This window comes from Myotis nattereri (assembly GCF_964212035.1).
Source record: "Myotis nattereri genome assembly, chromosome: 5".
NCBI lineage: Eukaryota > Metazoa > Chordata > Mammalia > Chiroptera > Vespertilionidae > Myotis > Myotis nattereri.
Genome location: NC_138080.1, coordinates 48,453,651 through 48,475,167, shown reverse-complemented (window position 1 = coordinate 48,475,167; position 21,517 = coordinate 48,453,651). Strand labels below are relative to the sequence as shown.

The window sequence follows — 21,517 nt, the reverse complement described above, 5'->3', positions numbered from 1 at the left end:
CTTTCTTGAAAAGTTCTTTCCCCTTAGCTCCCTCTTTTTCGGTACTTTCTTATGGTTTTCCTACATCTCAGATACTACTTTTTTTTTTTTCTTTGTGAGTTCTGCTTTCTATACCGTAATTTAAGCAGTGATATTGCCTTGAGTTTATTATTATATTTATTTTTCACTTTACCAATAATCCTTGGACAAACTTACTGAATCTGTGTATAAGTTGATTTTAAAACTCATTTCTGAAGATGAGAAGTAGAGAATAAAGGATAGAAAAGATATTGTCTCTGTAAAAATCATTCTGTTTCTTTCTAGCTCTGTAACTTTGAACCATTTATATAATCTCTCTGTGCTTTGGCTTGTCATCTGTAAAATGGTGAAAATTATATTATCTATCTTTTTGGATTAATGTGAGAGTTAAGTGGTTTAATAGATACAGAGTCCCTAGTACATCGGAAGCCTGCATTACAAGTAATCTATTATTAATAACAGATGTATCTATTTATTACTTTAAAAAAAATCTGTGACAGATTTTTATTAAGACTTAAATTACGCTGTTTTACATAGGTTTACGACTGCTTATCTTACATTATCATAGAATATGTATGCCTTAACTTCAAAGTTTTTTTTTATTTTTATTTTCTTTGGATTTCCAGAAATACCTCAATGCTTGGACTTAGGAAACTTTCAGTTTGGAAACAAAAGTATTAATAGAGAACATCATGATGATACATTATTTGATTTGATCGAAATTTGAGTGCAACAACCCAAATTGTATTCCCTTCCCTAAATTTTAAATGTTGTTTAAAAGGTTTTCAGCATTTTAATTCTATTTTTCATCTGCCTCTCATCGACATTCTGACCTCCTCAGTCCCTATGATCACAGGTCAGCCCCTGCAAACTCATCCCACCTCCCACCTCCTCACCTTCAGTCAAATGAAAGGACATAAAGATGCAAGGTCAAATACCGAAATCCCAGGTGGGGATATTGGAAAGGTCTATTATCATTTCCACATTCTTTCATCACACATTTCTCTCTATTTCTGAAGCACACCCACACACACATGGATACACACACACCTACATACATATTTGAAGGCTTCTTTTGTGCCACTTTCATGGACACCAAAATTGCTACCTATCCCTCTGGATTTGATTACTTCTCTCCTGTGTCTGATTCTTTTGCTATTCTTATTGCTAAAACATATTCTTATTATTTTTCTATATTGAAAACAGAATAATGTAAAATTGACTTAATCTGCAGCACAAAGTTTAGATTTTTTTTGCAAAAAAATGAAGTTCTTGACAAGATTGCTTAACAATAAAATTGATGAACAACAGTAGTCATTTTCACTGTCTTTGAAAAATAAGATAGTCTCTCATTCTCCAGCAGAGGTTGTTTTCTGTCTTATCTTAAAAGAGAATGATACTTCAAATATTGCTTTTCAACCCAGGCTTAGATCTATATTTAAAATTCTTTAGAAACCTTCTTTCTAAACTGTAGATTCTGTCAAATCCTAATTGTCAACATTGACCACAAATATAAGTTATCTTTTCCCCCTAAAATATGACATACAAACTATTTAGGTATTATGATACCCATTTTTTTCATTTATAATTACATTATAAACTGTATTTTCTGTAATGTAGTTTATATCACATTTGGTCTCAATGATATGCAATTAATTTTAGTGCACTATTTATGAAGACATCAGTATGAGTCCATTGTAAGTAAAATCCTTTGTAAAATAATCATGTGAAGATTTTAGAAGGATTGTAATTACTTTTGAAAAAATTATGTCAAGCAATTATTTTCATTAACAGTGATGTTCCCACTATTCCTATGGTTATACTATGGGAGATATGAAAAACATGTAATGCATTGCTACTTTAATAAACATATTTTAGTTATGAAGATGAAATTTGAAAAGTTAAGACTTTAAGATATAAAATGCAAATACATATATTATACACACTAAGTATTCTAAAAGGAAAAATAAATGAATAGATGAAAAATAACAATACTTTGGGAAGAATACAAGTATGAGCTTAGTTGCATTATAAATAGAATTAAGAAAAAATGTAAATACACACACATATAAATTTCTTCAAAACAAGCCCAAATATTATAAACATATATCCAGTTAAAAATGTGCTATAGTATTTGGGAGCCACATATATATGTGTGTGTGTTTAAGGGCAAAATTCAGCACAATCTAACCTAATCTGGCCTTGGGCAAGCCATTTCATCTTCATGTGCCTTATGTTCAAAACCTGTGAAATTATCAATATGGGGATGTATTATGAGGATTAAAACGAAGATATATTTAAGCACTGGAGCCAATGAGAGCTACCATGTGTTTCTATGTACCTCATAGAACCAATGCCTTAGGCATAGAGAGAATACACACTAAATATATTCTTATTAGGTTTGATACAGACAAAATTTTTCTAATCTGCCATGAAAATAGCCTGATTTTTTTCTTGCACAAGTTGTAAACTATACCAAGTAGAAACAAAAATTATGTACAAAGTATGGCATCTATAAGGTACCAGCTTCTAAACATTAATAAAAGAAATGATTTGTTTTCCATAATATTGCTTTGAAAATAACTTAGTTCTTTTGTTACAGGAGATAACTGCAAGGCCACTGAATACAGCAAGATGAAAAGCATACTTTTAGATTTACAAAAGCAAAAATATATTACACGAGAAAATGAAAACCCTAACGATGATGACATATCTCGGAAGAAGTTGTTGGTGGATCAAATGTTTAAATATTTTGATGCTGACAGTAACGGACTTATAGATATGAATGAACTAACTCAGGTATGATTAATGATTAACTTAAGAAGTTGATTTAAATATAGCATATACAATGTTTGGACAATACATTTGTGTGGACTTTTTATATTAATAAAATGTATATTTAATCTATATTATTTGAGAGTGTGGACATACAACATTTTGAATGTAAACTTTGACTACTCTATAAGCAATGTTAATATAAAGCAACTTTATGTTCTTTATGTTATCTTTTACAGTTAAAAAATGAGGTTTTTATACCTTAAATACATAAAGGAATTACCAGTTCTCTATTTTATAGAATTTATAAGATATCTTCAGGTATATTCTGGAGTCTTTGTAATGTTTAATTTTCCATAGCCAACAAAACCTTGTTTATTCAGTATTCAATGGAACTATTGACCAGCAACTGAGTGCCTCTATAACATAATGTGAATAAATGATTTAAGATAATATTGAATTAGGGACATACTCCAGTACTTTTTCAATAATCAAGGCTCAATTATAATATTTTTAATTTTTATTTAATATTAAGTCCACATTATTAAATTTCATTTCTTAGAAATTTGTTGCATAAATGGTACATGGAAAAGAAAATTTGTTATTAAATAGAATATATTATTAAACAAAAGTTCTTTATATGAACCATTTGAAAAAATAGAAATATTTTTACGTGTGTGTCACAGACTGGTAGACTATTATTTGCTTTGAAAATAACTTATTCTTTAACGAATATAAAGTGGTTCTGGATAGTACTGGAAATGTAAAAGAAGGGTTATGCAATTTCTCCAGAAATAAATACAGGTTTCCAGAGGTAATAGAGAGAAAAAGCCAATCTAGAGTGTCTAGGAAAATGATAACACTAAGGAATTTTGCTGACTTATTGCTGTAGTGTATCTGGAGGTATATTTTGCTGCTGTGGATAGCAGTTAATATAGTTTTCAAAAAGAAATCAATAGTATATTTCCATAAAATTATATCACTCATCTTTTATCATTAATTACATGGCTTATTTTTTAAAAATCTGACATTATAGAATATTGGTCTTATCATGAAAGTATTTCTAAGCTTTGGAATATGTAACTTAGTTTAGAGACTTCATATTAAAGTGACCTTGTGAGCAAGTTGACTATAGTTCTTGTCATTCCAGTTAATTAAAATATATATCATTTTCATTATCTTTTTAAATTCAGCCTACATTTATTGAGTAGTCATTAAGTCCCAGGAACTAGGATTAAAGCAACTGAACTCTGGAATTTTAGGGTAAAATTAGAAAACTTTTAATTAAACTCTGTGTTGTTATATACACTATGATTTAGTTTTCAGGATGAAACACTTTAAAATTTTATATTTATATTAATAAGATATAACAAGATAATTATATTAAAATGAATGTATAATTAAGGCATGCCATCTTGACCTGTATGTGTCTGACATATTGCTATATTGTGGTTTTGTTTTGTACTTATTCCTTACTTTAATAATATTTTTAGTTTTATTAACATTTATACCTCTGTAATCATTGGGTTGGGTACAAAATATGATCTGACCAAATCCTGTTATTATCATAATACCCACATCTAAATCCAAAAGGAAAATTCCTAATCATTACAGAATGGCAGTGGCAGCCCTTCATCTGTACATGTTTGAAATGTCTGCTACATCTTAAGTTTGTATTCATTTCCTAGGGTGGCCATAACAAAATACAGTAAACTGGGTGGCGAAAGCAACCTCTCTCTCAGTCTCTAAGTCCAAAATCAAGGTTGGCAGGACCATGCTCCCTCTGAAGCCCCTGGGGGGAGGATTTCCCTTCCTTCTCTCAGCTTCTGGGAGGACCAGGCATTCCGGTCTCCGCTTCCATAGTCACATTGCCTTCTCTGGGTGCCTGCCTTCACATCATCTTGCCTCTCCTTAAAAGGATACCAGTCATACTGGATAAGGGCCGCCTCTACTTCAACATGACCTCATCTTAAGTTATGTAATTTCATCTTTAACAACCCTATTTCAAACAAGGTTACATTTTGAGGTCCTGGGGGTTAGGACTTCCATATATATTTTGGAAAAACACAATTCAATAGGTAATAAAGTTCATCTGATCTAAAGTTTACTTTAGCTTTTTTGACCTTTGATTGTAACTTCCTTTATTGTCTGAAGAGTGTCCTTCTAATTCATCTGAAAGTTGTGATGTGAGAGCAGAGATTATCTTCAGAATTCCATTGGTCTCTTGGCCATCTATGAAGTACATGCAAGCAAGAATCTAGAAAGGTAGAGTTACCGATTGAGGTTGCCAGCTGGGACCTCGGTTAGTCTCATCAACCCAGAAAAGATTTTAAGGTCAATGAAAATGAAAGCAAAGCAAAGTGGGATTTATTGAAGATACACTCCAAACGAGGAGCAGGCTAGTCAAGAGAGACAATGGTCCAGAACTCCTGGTTTATATGGTTTAAATGAAGAATTTTCTGGGTGGAGACTTATTTATTTGCATTCAGGGGTAACTGACAGAAAAGGGTTATGTAACTATATTTCTTCTGTGCATGTCCTTACCCATAATGCATACAGAAAAACCCAAAGGGGGAAGAGGTGTAAAAATCACATTGTAAATTTTATTATAATTAGTCTAAGACCCTAGAAAGGTAGCATTGAGATCATGTCATTCATTTCCCTTTGAGCTTGTGCCAAGAACAGGCTGGTTCTGCACCTGCCTGCTGGAAGTCTTCTGGCTGCTGGGCTGAAAACAGTGTTGGGAGAGCCCTGTTCGGACCCCAGAGCAGGCCCTACTCCAGCCACTCATGTCTAACTTCCTAACTAACAACAATGTTTACTGACTTCCTTCCGTACACATCCCACACCACATAAGTCACTCTTTCCTTCAGCACTCAGTATTGGAAATGTTAGTAGCTCATCTATCCACAATCAATTATGAAAAGAGTAATCAATTATAACAGACACTCTGGAGAAGATATAATAAATTTCTAGTTATTTATACCACAATTAATGTTTTTTGGCTTGTGTATTTTTAAGTTACAAGTGATTTTAAAGAACCTATATGTCATATTATAACAAACTAGAGGCCCGATGCATGAAATTCATGCACTTGGGGGCGGGGGAGTCCCTCATCCCAGCTCATGCCCTCTCATAGTCAGGGAGCCCTCGGGTGATGCCTGACTGACAGCTTAGGCCTGCTCCCCAAAGAATGTCAGTCTGACATCCTTAGTGCTTTCTCGGAGGCGGGAGAGGTTCCCACCACTGCCACTGTGCTTGCCAGCCATGAGCCTGGCACAGGGCTTCTGACTGTGACCACCAAGGGGCAGCTCCTGCGTTGAGTGTCTACCCTCTGATGGTCAGTGTGCATCATAGGGACCAGTCATTCTGCTGTCGGGTCGATTTGCATATTACCCTTCTATTATATAGGATAATACATATAAACTTTACTCATAAACTTAGAAACATGTATCATAAATTAATATAAAATTTAAACAATTTAATTTTGAGTTAAGAGGGAAAGGATCTTAATGGTGTCTATTAATAATTTACAAGCTATTATTAGCAGAAAATGTAACATGCAACCCATGATACTGCCAGTGACAAGTAAAAATTAAAGATCATAATTGGACTTTGAGGTTTTATAAATGCAGCATGAAAGCTGGCTGCACATATTTGATTCTTGCTCCACATAATTAATACATATTCTAGAGTTGCTCTTGCAGATTTTCAAGTAACTTAGAACCTAGAGGCCTGTCTAGTTGAGAGAAAAAAGACATAACAGAAGCAGTAGATATAGAGGTAAGATCTTTAATATCACAGTTAACAGATTGTCATAGCAAGAAAATATTTGCTAAAATAAACCAATTAGTTTTAGAAATAGATCCAGTCCATCCACCTATTCACCATTCCAGATTGATGGGACTGTTGATACTGAACATTGAGTCTTCCAATGTGAGGCTGATTTTTGTATGTTGGAAATAACCAACAATAAAATGTAAATTTATCACAAAGTGAAATTTTGAACTCTCAAAATACCTGCATTTTTATTAAGTTGATAAAATTTATGTTAGAACACTGGTAGATTTTTCATTTACAGTTGAGAATCTGGAAGAGTTTAAATAGGTTATAACTGAAGAGAAATAAACAAAGATTAAGATGCAATATGCATTTCAAATGATATCAAAGCCAGTATGCTTAATTAATATTTCACAAAGGAGGCAAGAGCATACAATGGAGTCAAGATAGTGTCTTCAATAAATGGTGTTGGGAAAATTGGACAGAAAGATGCAAAAGAGTGAAACTTGACCACCAACTTACACCATACACAAAAATAACTTCAAAATGATTAAAGGACTTAAATGTAAGACGGGAAACCATAAAAATCTTAGAGGAAACCACAGGCAGCAAAATATCAGACACATGTTGTAGCAATATCTTTAACAATACAACTCATAGGGCAATGGAAACTGAGGAGAAAATAAACACATGGGACTACATCAAAATAAAAAACTTCTGCACAGCAAAAGAAACCATCAACAAAACAACAAGAAAGCCCACTGCATGGAAGAACATATTTGCCAATGTTATCTCTGATAAGCGTTTAAATCACCAAAATTTATAGGGAGTTCATACAACTTAACGAAAGGAAATACATAGTCCAATAAAAAAATGGACAAAGGCCCTAAATAAACACTTTTTGAAAGAGGACATACAGAAGGCCAAGAGACATATGAAAACATGCTCAAAGTCACTAAACATCTGAGAGATGCAAATCAAAACAATAATGAGGTACCATCTCACACCTGTCAGAAGGGCTATCATCAACAAATCAACAAATGACAAGTGCTGGTGAGGATGTGGAGGAAAAGGAACCCTTGTGCACTGCTGGTGGGAATGCAGACTGGTGCAGCCACTGTGGAAGACAGTATGGAGTTTCCTCAAAAAATTAAAAATGGAGATTCCATTTGACCCAGTAATACCATTCTAGGAATATATCCCAAGGAATCAGAAACACCAATCAGAAAGGATATATGCACCCCTATATTCATAGTGGCACAATTTACAATAGCTAAGATTTGGAAACAGCCTAAGTGCCCATCAGCAGACGAATGGATTAAAAAACAGTGTTATATCTACACAATGGAATACTATCCTATATAATAAAGAGCTAATATGCTAATTAGACCAAACAGCAGAATGACCATCTGGACAATCCTTCCAGATGACCGTCTGGATGACCTTCTGGACAAAGCCAGGACTGTGAGGGCTGGCCAAGGCAGCCAGGACTGCAAAGGACGGACGAGGCTGCAAGGGGCTGTGAGGGGCTGTGAGAGCCAGCCAAGGCAGCCAGGGCTGTGAGGGTCTAACCCAGCCATGGGCAAACTACGGCCCGCGGGCCGGATCCGGCCCGTTTGAAATGAATAAAACTAAAAAAAAAAAAAAGACCGTACCCTTTTATGTAATGATTTTTACTTTGAATTTATATTAGTTCACACAAACACTCCATCCATGCTTTTGTTCCGGCCCTCCAGTCCAGTTTAAGAACCCATTCTGGCCCTCGAGTCAAAAAGTTTGCCCTCCCCTGGTCTAACCCCTTGCACAGATTTTGTGCACTGGGCCTCTAGTGCTGATATAAAAAAGAAGGAACTATTTTATCATTTGCACCTGGAGAGCATTATGCTAAGCAAAATAAGCCAGTCAGAGAAAGATAAATATCACATGATCTCACTCATTTGTGGAATATAGTGAACAACATAAACTGATGAACAAAAATAGATCCAGTGACAGAGAAGCATAGAACTGACTGTCAAACCTCAGAGAGAAAGGGGGGTGGGGTGGGAATGGGGTTGGGGGTGGGAGATGGGGTAAGAGATCAACCAAAGGACTTGTATGCATGCATATAAGCATTACAAATGAACACAGACACTAGGATGGTGAGGGCATGTGCTGGGAAGTAGGAGTGGCTGGGGAGAGATCAATGGAAGAAAAATATTATTATAATAGCTATGTACAGGCCAGGGGGTACTTGAAATATCAGAGGGACCACTCTGTAAAGGATATTATTGTCTAACAACCATGTTGTGTACCTGAAACTAATACAGAATAATATTGAATGTGAACTACAATTGGGAGGGGGGAAAGATGGAAAACTGTATGTTACATGTTTTTCATCACAATAAAAAAAATGCATACATACTACAACTGGTATCTCCCCTAAGGGTGGTATATATGACTAGTGTGGTCAGGCACTCAGCTCCATAATAGCACATTTGTGGTCTTAAGTAGATACAATATTTCTAAAACAAACGAACGTGTAATGCCTGTCAGGCTGGCATGTAGGAAAAGGTCATTTGAAGATAAAAGGTTAATGATCATTTGTTATGTAAAGGATCATAGAACTCCTCTGCGTCATTTATTTACACAGATATTGAAGTCACTAGGAATATTGAAAGACTAAATAAAAGTGGGCAGAAATATTGTGAATCAGGAGCTTTATCCATTCTTGAATTATGGGATGAGAATACAGAGAATCATGTAGCTGAATGACCTTAGTTTTAAAGAGTAGGCTCTATGTATCAATCATTTCTTCTATCTATCTATCTATCTATCTATCTATCTATCTATCTATTATCTATCTACCTATCAATCAATCATCTGGTGAAGATTGGTTTAGAATGATGAAATATTGTAATCAAGAAGTGCCAATAGGGAGGCATGTAGTTATTTATTACATTCCTTACATGGGATGGAATGGATCTGAGAGAAAAGTTATCCTCCAATTGTTAAAATTATTGGACAAATGTTTTCTTAAGGAACTGCCAGGATCTTTTAAAGTCAATATGGTGAAGAACTTGGCAAAAGAAAATTTCCTTATCAGAGAGCCAGTTTCCCAGAGGGCATGATGATGGGTTTGAGTTGGAAAGGAACAGAGATTGGGTAAGATTGGGAAATGTGCACAGCCATATGAGGAGACTTGGATATCATAGGGCGGCAGAGGTAGGCTAGGGTATGAAGCACAAAGGAATTTGTCTAAACTTAGAGGAGAATGGATAACTATTTCTTGCCTTATGGTCCTATAAATTTGATTCACAGGATAAGATGAGGTGATACACAGGCTGACATCACTTGCTTCAATGGCATCCTTGAGTTTGTTGGCACGATCCTATATAATAAAGAGGTAATATGCAAACTGACCATCACGCTCTCACACAAGATGGCTGCCCCCATGTGGTGAAAAGATTGCCGCCACAAGAGGGCCGGCAGGGGAGGGCCGTTAGGGGCAACTAGGCTGGCAAGAGAGGGCAGTTAGGGGCGACCAGGCCAGCTGGGGCAGGCAGTTGGGGGCAACCAGGCCTGCAGGGGAGGGCAGTTAGGGGTGACCAGGTCGGCAGGGTAGGGCAGTTGGAGGTGAGATCAGGCTGGCAGGGAAAGGCAGTTAGGGGCAACTACGGTGGCAGAGGAGGGCAGTTGGGGGTGACCGGGCTGGCAGGGGAGGGCAGTTGGGGGCGACTGGGCCCACAGGGGAGGGCAGTTGGGGGCAATCGGGCCAGCAGGGGAGCGGTCAGTCATCAATCAGGCTGGTAGGGGAGTGGTTAGGGGGTTATCAGGCTGGCAGGAAGAAGCAGTTAGGGGCAATCATGCAGGCAGGTAGCTGAGTGGTTGGGAGCCAGCAGTCCTGGATTGTGAGAGGTATCAAGCCTAAACTGGCAGTTGGACATCCCCCCAGGGGTCCCAGATTGGAGAGGGTGTAGGCTGGGCTGAGGTACACCTGCCCCCAGTGCAAGAATTTTGTATACTGGGCCTCTAGTTAAAAGATACACTAAAGCATATAAAAATTTTAATAGTTTATTTGAATAAAGGTTATTTCAAAATGGTCAGCCAAACTGGAAGTGGTTAGAAGCAATTCACAGAGGGTAATTGGGGGATAATTTTTATAGAGAAAAAGCAAGAGCAAACTAAGGAGATTATTGATTGGCTGTAGTTTAACCAAATGGCTGTTTGTGATTGGATTTCCTTGGTTTTCCATTTAATAACCTTGAGGAATTTCTAGGCTTAGATTTTTGTTTGCTTGTCTAGGCACCTCTGCATTAGAGTTGCCTCAATTTAATGGCCTTCTTTTTAAAAAAAAAAAAAAAATCTTTTTATTGACTTCAGAGAGGCAGGGAGAGGAAGAGAGAGTAACAACAATGATGAGAGGTAACCATTGACTGACTACCTCCTGCATGCTCCATACTGGGGTTCAAGCCTGCAATCAGAGCATGTGCCCTGACCAAGAATCAAACTGTGGCTTCTTGACTCATAGGTAGATGCTCAAGCACTGAGCTACACTAGCCTGGCTAATGTCCTTGGGGTGAAATGTTACTGGCAGCTTGGAAAATCTGCTCCTTACATCTCTCCTCATTTCATAAAATAACCACCCATAGAATTTAAGTAAGCAAAGTCATTCTCTCATGATTCTGAGTTTAAATAAGCATCTGTATCAAGTATATTGATTTAGCTTTTTCTTCATTTAGATTCTGTCATCTTAATTAGCCAATTCACATTAGGATTGCATATTAGAATGAAATATTTCCCTAATGTGCACAAATGCCAACTCTTTATTAAAATAATAAAAAGAACTACTTGTTCACAGGATTCAGATTATTATAGTATACATATTTGACTTAAAAAGTCATTTGCTCAATGACTACCATATGTGACTACATTTACAAAATTAAATAAAAAGCAGGCATACATAAGACCAGATATGTTTAAGCTAACAGTATGGGCATGGCAATGGTGTTGCAATTTCCTCATGTATAACAATTTTCTTTAAAAATTGTTAGAAATGTTACATAGGGAATGGACCCTTAATCTTCATTTTGAGTTTATAAAGCTTATTACATTTGTAGAGATTTTTTAAAAAGGTTCTGATGTCGAGTCAGTATATTTATTTAACACTATGAGGTTGGTAAGAATTGTTGTGTCTCATAGATACAAAGCTATCTTATTGGGAACACATTAAGTACAAATAAATAAGCATTTGTATGGATAAAAAAGAATGATAAGTGAGAACTTCCAGGAAATTCCCTGGTAATTAATCCTATTTAAAATTTTAAAAACTCATAAGCCAATCAGATATTCAAAATAAGGCCACAGAAACCAGGGTTTGATTTAGAAAAGCACTGGAAATGCCAGTAGTTAGGTCTTAGCAGCAAGGGGTATATCCTTTCAAGTGCTAAAGATTTCAGAGTAATAACAGCAGCAATTAGGACTTAGAGAAAGGTAAAACCTGTAATTGCTTCTTTTGGTGCAGCTCAGGGCTACAATTAAACACCAGTAGTTTCCATTGTATCTGGAAACATAAAGTAACTGTTGCTGGAGGTAGACTATGGTCTAGAAATAAGTTTTTGCTAAGTCTCAGGAAATGAATTTCACGGACTCATGGCTTAGGAGGATTTGAGCTGTAATGGCAAGATTTAGTGGAAAGACATGCAGGGCATAGGTGCCCCTGAAGAGGCTGCTGCACTGCCTCATCCATGACCAGGTAGTTCAGCTCCATCTCCCAGGGAAAGAAGTCCCTGGCTGCAGGCCCACCAAGCCCAGGAGGAGGAGGGCTGGGGCCCGGAGATGCTGTCCCATTATTTCAGCATCAGCATCTGAAGCTCCAGTAGTCCAGCCTAGTCTCTGTTCCCCTCGGCTCACTTTCAGTGCTGTGCTTTGGCCTGTGCTGCTGCCACACCCGGGTCCACATGCTGCTATGGAGGGAAGAGAAAGAGAGAGGGAGTGAGTGCCTCTAGCTTTTGTTAAGCTGAGATTACATTTCCTTGGCTTGGGAAAGAGTAGGCTTTCCTTCAAACTATGGAATCTCGTTCCTGTATCTTCCAGGGGCTGTGCTGGTACCTCCCCATAGCCAGTCCCTTTTCTGGATCTTTCATGGTCTCATGCCATTATTCCACCCCTTACTTTTCCCAGATTTTCCCAGGCTTGACTCCTCCCCCTTATAGTCACCATTTTAGCTCCTACTATCATGCCTCATAGTTCTGTTTGGTCCTCTGGATTCTACTGCTCAAGTGGTTAGTAGAGGCTTCCCCGTGCCATCCTGGCTTTAATTGCTCATGTCTCAGCAAAGGAATCTCCCGGGGCTGATTCTCCTGCCCCACTGGGGAGGCTGCAAAGCTGCCACTTCCTATTTTGATTGGCTTAGTGTCTGATTCTATTTTCTCCCTTCCTTTGTTAATAACTAACTGCCTAGGCTAATGCTAACTAATTTAAAATATTTTCAAATGCTGTTCTTAATATGCACAAAACAACTGAAAAATTAAAATTGTTATTTTTTTAATTATAAACATACTAGTGGCCCGGTGCACAAAGTTCATGCACATTAAAAGGGAATTAGGGGAAATATTTTAATATTGCTATTTTCTCTGTCTCTATAATAGACATGTCAGAGGTGAAAGAAAATTAGTAAAATGTATATGAAAATCTCCTTCCTGTCTGGGGCATGCTGCAGGACCCAGAGTCAAGTTCCCGCCCACCCTCGTGCACCTCGAAATCTCACAAGACCCAAACCCTGCCGGCCCCACCCCCGTCAAGCCCCACATGGCAGGGGGCGCAACCTCAGGTCCCCCGTCAAGCCCCACTGGGCGGGGGGCGCAGCCTCAAGTCCCCCAGCCCCAGCAAGAGGGCATGAAGGCATGATGACCATTTGCAAATTAGCTCTTTATTATATAGGGTTATTTGTAGTATCTTTTCTTTAGAATGTCAAGGAGGATTTAAATTTTTGGCATGCATGTTTAGAGAACCTCTGTGAGCTGTATAGAAGACCTTAAAAATAAAATACTTTTCTTCTCAGCACAGTTTAATCTTATCTCTTTAGCTGGTCTTTCAAATGAATTAATATTGGCCCTATATTATTTTTTAATGTTTTCTAATATGTTGGGCATGTTAGAAAACCTAACAGATAACTTAAAAATTAATTATTTTAATTTAGTTCTTTTCTTTTAATATGTCTATTGTAGGGTAGCATCAGTTACATATGATTAAATAATTATAATTAAAATACTAACTATTTATTCATTCTTTCACCTTTTTTATTTTGGGAGCACTGTTGAAAATTAATTATCTTGTTTATTTATTTTTTTGATTACATGTTCCCACTAATCCTCTTTAGAATATTAGCTTCATGGAGGCAGAGACTGTCATTTTTTAATTTTTTTCTAAAAGATGAAACCAGGTAGCTATTTCTATTTTTTTTATTTATCTTTATTGTTGAAATTATTAAAGAGGGTCTTTTTCTTCCCCATTGATCCCCTCCAGGCCTAATGCACTATGGTCTGTGTCCATGGGTTATGTATATATGCATATAAGTTATTTGATTAATCTCTTCCCAACCCTTCTCCCACTTCCCTCTGGGATTTGCCAGTCAGTTTCATGCTTCCATGTCTCTGGATGCATTTTGTTCATCAGTTTATTTTGTTCATTACATTCCACATATAAGTGAGATCAAATAAGTGCTGGCGAGAATAAGAGGATAAAGGAACCCTAGTACACTGCTGGTGGGAAGGCTAACTAGTGCAGCCACTATGGAAACAATATGGAGTTTCCTCAAAAAAATAAAAACGGGTCTGCCATTTGACTCAGTGTTCCCACTTCTAGGAGTATATCCTAAGGATCCCAAAACACCAATCAGAAAGAATATATGCACCCCTGACTTAGTATCAAATCAGCAACCTTTTAGTGCATAGGGTAGCACCCAACCAACTGACTCACACTGGCCAGAGCTATTATATCTCTTAGGACTATCAGTATCATAATCTTGGATTTCCAAATCATGCCATATCTCCAAAAATCTGATGCATACATTTCTCTACAGCAGGGAGACAATTTTGTATACCCACCTCTGACACTTTCTATTTTTCTTTCCAGCTTTATTTTTAGATAACTTATCATCATCTGACATACTCTATGTTAAACATGTATGTTTCTTTGATTCCCCTTAACTGGAATGTAAATTTCACATGGGAGGGGTTTTTGTATGTCTTTCTGTTGGCTGTTTTCTGGACCTAGGACAGTGTCTGACATGTGGTAGACAGTCAAAAATAATCTATTGAATGGATAATGGGATAAATGAATGAAAATAAATACTAAGGGGAATAGCTTGAATGTTGTGTGTCTGAGCTCCCTTGGTGACATACATTCTGCTGATATTTCTGTCTTGTCACAGACTTTAACCTATTTGGAGCCCAAGATTCATGCTTCTTGATCTTTAGTTGGTGGTGGGGCGGGGGGTAGGAGTATAAAATATTTTCATTTTTGCAGTCTTAAAGAACTCATCAAAACACTGGCAAGTTTAGGAAACATCTTCACTATTCTACAGTAGAAAACATAAAATCATGAGTGGCCTACTAGGCATCATCACAGACACCTAAATGACAAAATAGTCAATGACTCCTGTCCTATCATGAGTTATTAGTTCAAAAGTAAGTAACACGTGCATTTGAGGAGCCCAGATTGGTAAGTTATTGAAGCATATGCCAAACAGAAAATGAAAGAAGTTCAGGGGATTATCAAAGTCCTACCAGTTTGGATCCCCTGTGTCAAAAATGTTTAATGTATTGCTATGTGCCAGCAAAAGAAATCTGCTTAGGTTTTCTATCATGCTTTCTTCCCAATAGTCAAATACCCATCACTTCAAGGCTATCAAAATTCTGGATATCTAAAGCAATTATTTCATGCTGTTGAAAACTCATAGGAAAGTAGCTCCCTCATGTGAAACTCCCCAGGCTATACCAACGTCCCATCAGGAAACATACAAAAGAAAAAAAATTATGAAGAAGTATGTTTTAAGTAGGTTATTTCATTGAGCAAAAAATGGAATAAATGATGAAAGCACATATTTAAAATATTGATGAGTGAGGGAATGAATCACTGCTGTCTGTGCATGGGCATGGCCCCGTAGAGATGAACAAGGTTTTTAGAAAGGCCACTAGCTAGGTCATGAGCTTTTCTAGGGCCCTCTTGTTAGGACAGAAATAGACTATTGGGGACTAGCTATAATTTTAAGGAATATTAGTCATGCTCTGTTAACCATGATTATTGTGTTCTGATCAAAGAAAGCACATTCTAACCTGGTTGAGAGTTGTATGCGCTGGGACATGGGAGCTATCATCGTAATGCAGTCCATCCTCCTTTCCAGAGAACTGCCTATCATCATGGAAAGATTTACAACCTCTTGGCTGAAACAATCTAGTCCTGGAGGTGCCTGCCCTTTGCAACTTCCCCACCCCACAACCCACATTGCCAGTAGCTTGTGAAGATTCTACTGTGCCTACTTCCTCATGCCTGTGATTTCAACTTTCCCACATCGTCTTTGTCCTTTTACCCAATATAAGCAGCTGGCTTACGGGGAGGGGTAGAGTAGACTTTGTGGATGACCTGCCACTCTCCCATCCTGCTGGCAGTATTGAAATAAAGGCCCATTTATGATTCAACCCTGTCTCTGCTTAATTGGCTCAAGTAGGGATAGGCAGCCTGGACCCCTTGGTTGCACACTCATTAAATAGAATGCCCAGCTCAAGTTCTATAGTCATGATCAAATCAAGATCAAGCTAGTCTTATGCCAGAGCCAGCATCCAAGAAAAAGGTAAACGTTTGTTCTCTTGGTCTAATATGTGATTTAATTGGCATAAAATATTAAAACAGAAATGAGGTAGAAAATGATGGAAGATTTCCCCTCACCTTTCTCTTCCATTTTCATCTCATTACGTATAGTATGAGAATAAAAGCCACTGAAAATATTATTAAAACACCTGACTAAAACCTGGTGTCACTGCATCCTAAAATGTCCACAATAACATTACAGAACTTTAGGAAGAACCTAGTGAGGTAAGGTCAAAGGCACTGATTCCCCTCCTACCCAAGAAAAGTCCTTTTCCATGATCTAACAGATAACAGATGGAGAATGACTGAGAGCTCTGTTGCTTTCTAAGTAGAAAAGCAGTATTTGCTTTCTCATTGGGCTCGTAGGAGAGATGGCTAAAGCTATTAGGTAGTTTTATTAATCCTCCAGCTGGATTGTACTCAAGTGTAGAGTTTAATACATGCTATCAACAATATCTGTTTATATGGATCTATTAAAGCAAACAAATGTTTCGCCTCTCACCCCTCCCCCCTCAAAGGCAGGAAATACGAGCTTAACCAATGAAATCTGAATACAATGTATAAGGATAGAGAATGCATTATGTTGTCAAAGTTATATTTGACAGTGAATATGTTGCCATCGCATATTATCCCTCAGGTGGCTAAAGATAGGACTGGATGTTCTAGTCACTCACATCTAAACTCCATCCTCAGAGCTGCCTCTACAGCTCATCCACACTCAGGTGTAAAATGCGTAAATGAACTTTTCAGATAGAAGTGTTCTAAAATGGGTGAAAAATAGCTTAAAGGTACCTGAGAATCTTTAGAAATTAGAATCACAAATCTACCATTGATATACAAAGAAAATCAAAAACATATTGCTCTCCCAAAGAAAATAGTACATTGTGAATGCATAACCATAAAATGCTCACGCTGATATGGAAATCTGCAGTGAATTATTTGAATAAGGAGCACAATATGTATTTTTAACTTTAAATGACTATTTTTCCAGTGAATACTATATGTTAAGTCTTGCCTCTGACTATATGCATGCACATATGTACTAGTATGTGTGTATGTATGCTTGCGTGTAATGTTTCTTACAACCATGAGATACAGATGATACTATCCTCAATGTCTAATTGAGGGATGGTTAAGTAATTTTCCAGAAACAGTAGAGCTGCTAAGTGGCATTGGCAGGACCTAAACCCAGAGCTAGCTGACTTCATAGCCTGTATTTTTTCTGATTACACTATATAACCTTTAAAAAACATGCACTGTGATGCACTGCTCCAAGCAATCTGAACTATGGCCTCTGTCTGTGGAATATGAAAACCCATGGAGCAGCTATGCAGCTCCCCGGAATGAATAGGAATGTTAGAAAAATCTTGGGGCGCTCCTTTATATGACAGGCAATAGTCAAAACCAGTGGAGTATAAAAAGCCTCCAGCCTCAGTCCCTAGGACAGAGCACAGAGTAGAAAAGCAGTTGTATGATTTTCCTCACCCGCCCACGCTTGGATAGATTTTCATCATCAGTCGGTGCATTAATCCTATCTGGCTCCTGGAAACAGTCATTTGCTTAATAGCTCCTTTGTGACCAAGGGAGTTAATGCACAATCCCAAACGGCTGCACTTCCAGCAGGGAGAAGTTTAGGCAGAGGAGAAAAAAAAAGTCTGACTTCGTATTTCACAAATAATACAAGGACAGAAGTTGGAACAAAGGATTTCACTTGTTCTGTTGGAAAAGAGCCCTGTTTTATTTTGACACAGGTCACTGAGACAGAGGAGGCAATTTCCATGTGGAGGTATTTTCTTGAATCAGTATAAATGGAACAAAGTAAAAGAACAAAATACAAAATATCCTTTTAATGTTCAGATTTTCTGTGTCCTACTGTGAGATTTTTATATTGGAAAGTTCAGACTAAATTCCAAGTATCTATCTTAACTTTATCACTTTATATCTTTGAGATAGTTAAAGATAATTGTCAGATTTTTTTTTTAAGATTCAGTTCTTTGCGGAACTGCACACTTAAAATGATCCATTAATTGATTATTACGTACAATTAATAATACTATTGAAATGTTAAGACACAGATAGAATTTTATGGTTATAATTGTCTTGTCAGGTGATAAAACAGGAAGAACTTGTCAAGGATCATTCAGATTGTACTTTGTATGATCTACTGAAATACGATGATTTTAACTCTGACAAGCACCTGGCTCTTGAAGAATTTTATAGAATATTCCGTGAGTATAAGATTCATTCCTTAATCCCTCTTTGTTTTTTGTTTATTTTTCTGTTTATTTACACAAAAGTGTATGTTTGCTTGGTCTTAGAATACAAGTTGTGTCTTAAGAAAAGTCATATTATTGAATATTTACGTGTTTGGCTGTATTGAGGTATATGTAAAAGCTAAGGGACTTAGTAGTTCTAAAATGAAGAGCTGGAAATATTCAATAACCCTGATTCCAGTTTAAGACATTAATTCCACAATGCAGCTTTCAAGGCTATTTCAGAGTAGGAGTACTTGACCAGTTGAACAAAAACAGTTTGATTATTTACACACTGACTTTATTTTTACTTTATTGGGAAACCAAGATAGATGAATAGAACTTTTCACATTTTTTTTAAAAAGATGTATTTTTATTGATTTCAGAGAGAGTAAGGGAGAAGGAGAGAGAGATAGAAACATCAATGATGAGAGAGAATCATTGATTGGCTGCTTCCTGCATGTCCCCCACTGGGGATTGAGCCGGCAACCCAGGCATATGCCCTGACTGGGAATTGAACCATGACCTCCTGGCATAATATGCAAATCAACTGAACGACTGAACAGCAGAACGACCGTCTGGACGACCTTCCGGACAACTACACTATGACATACACTGGTGCCAGGCCAGCCAAGGCGGGTGTGATGTAATTGGTCAGGGGGGCCCCGCCATTGCCCCATCATTGCCCCTCAGAAGGAGGCTCAGGCCGCTGGCCAGTGATGCTGTGGCAGGTGTGCTGGGCTAGCCAGCGATCACCCCTCAGAGGGAGGCCCAGGTCAGCCAAGCAATCGCACCCCACACTTGTTGCCCACAGAGGGAGGCAACCAGTGGTGGGAGAGGGGAGGCCAGTGCCACACAGCTGGCAAGCAGTGGCAGTGGCGGGGTGGGGACAGCTGCCAGCAGCCAGGGGAAGGAAACCCTGATAGGACTTGATACTTGAGGTGTCCCGGACTGTGAGAGGGTGCAGGCCGGAATGAGGGACACCCCGCCCCCATGCATGAATTTCATGCACCAGGCCTCTAGTTGCTTCATAAGATTATACAGGTTTCAAGTGCATATTTGTATGATACATGATCTGAGTACTGCATTGTGTGCCCACCACGCAAAGTCAAATCATCTTTCATCACCATATATTTGAGCTCTTTTACCCTTCACTACCCCTTTCTTTGTTTTGATTTTTGTTGTTGTTGGTTTTTGTTACATAAAGCTTTATTATTTCCATTTGGTCCAATGCATGGGAGAGGGCTCCAGAGTACTTAAAAGGATGGCTAGTGATTGCAGGGAAAGGCTCAGGCAAAAGCCGGACACCAGGGGGATGCTGAGGGGCCCATCATAGGCCTCTAGGCTCCAAAGGCTCCTATTCATGCAGGAGGGTGAACCTTTTGAAGAGATACTCGCCCAGCCCAGCCTGGGTGCCAGCCAGTCTGAAGATGTTATTCAGGTGGTCGCCCATCTACCTGATGAGTTTTACCTCCTCATCCAGGAAGCGGTTCTTCAAAAAGTCACAGAGATTAGGGTCTCTGTGGGTAGAACCCAAGGCCTGCAGCTCCAAAAGGGCCTAGTGACTTCCATGGCATCCTGATTTTTGCCCCAATCATCTTGGGTTGGATTCAGCAGGAAGAGAATGTGGCCACCACACTGGTTTTGCATCTTTAAGAGATGCTCAGTGCCCTGGAGCTGCTTCTCCTCCAGCTTGAGGAAGAAGTGGCCCACATCCTATGGAACCACATCCTCATGGTTGAAATAGAAGCCCAGAGAGAGGTAGTTGTGGGAGACCTACAGATGTGGGTTGGCCAGGTGGTTGATGGCAGTATCTACCTCTGTGGAATAATTCTGAGGAAGTTGGGAGCTCATGGTTATTCAGCAATAAGAAGTTAAGGTAAAAAACCAAAACAAAACAAACAAAAAAACAGTTGGGCTGGTCTCTGAGGCTAAATGGCTGAGGTGGTTCCAAAGGTGGTGACTGGAGAAGATGCTAGAGGGTGGTTGGAGGCTGGGAAAAGGCATGCCCCTGGGTCTGTTCCATCCAAACACTGTTGAAGCAAGTGACAGATCTGGGACCATTGAGGGGTCTGTCCCCTCTTCCCTTTGGCAACCACCATATTGTTGTCTGTGTCTATGAAATTCTGTTTTTCTTGTTTGCTCATTGGTTGATTACAGTTTATGTCCCACATATGAGTGAAATCAAATAGTTCTTAACTTTTTCTCTCTGACAGGTTATTTTGCTTAGCATAATATTCTGAAGGTCCATCCATTTGTCACAAATGGCAGTATTTCATCTTTTATGACTGAGTAGCATTCCATTGTATATATGTACCACATCTTTATTATATATTTAAATAAAAAGAATTTGCATAAGAAAGGAAACATATTTATGTTATTTCTTTGGAAATTTTTATAATTTTAAAATTGTTTAGACTTATTTAAATTGACCCTTTGTGCTTTATAAAGCAGTGTTATGAGGATGATCTGTTAATAAAAAAAATCTTACCAGTTATGTTTTAAAAAATAATTCAAAGAGAAAGAAGTAGCAGACAAAAGAAACAAACAAACAAACAAAAAAACAAAACAAAAAAAACAAAAAAGTTTAGCAGTTGGGTGCAAGAATAATAGAAAAAAAATAATTAACTGGTTGGTATTTGAAAATCACCAAAGAATCAAAGTTAAATTGGATATACAATATGCTATATGTATATGCATTACATATTGCTTTCCAGATATACATATGTAGCATATATATATTTTCTAAAAGGCAGGAAGGAGAATTTGTACTTTAAATGTATCTTTTAAATTATGCTTCTGCCATCTATCAACAGCCTAATATTGAGAAATTCCTTCTATATCTG

General features: G+C 37.8%; 1 protein-coding gene across 2 annotated transcripts in view; it reads left to right on the top strand.

The window, feature by feature from the left end:
* The window catches only part of FSTL5 (follistatin like 5), a 594,131-nt gene that overhangs the window by 290,835 nt on the left and 281,779 nt on the right, over positions 1-21,517 (top strand). For both annotated transcript variants that reach the window (XM_081091744.1, XM_081091745.1), the window contains exons 5-6: positions 2,621-2,817; positions 18,527-18,647. In XM_081091744.1, coding sequence (XP_080947870.1) covers positions 2,621-2,817; positions 18,527-18,647 — 318 coding nt within the window. The remainder of the gene's footprint in view (positions 1-2,620; positions 2,818-18,526; positions 18,648-21,517) is intronic.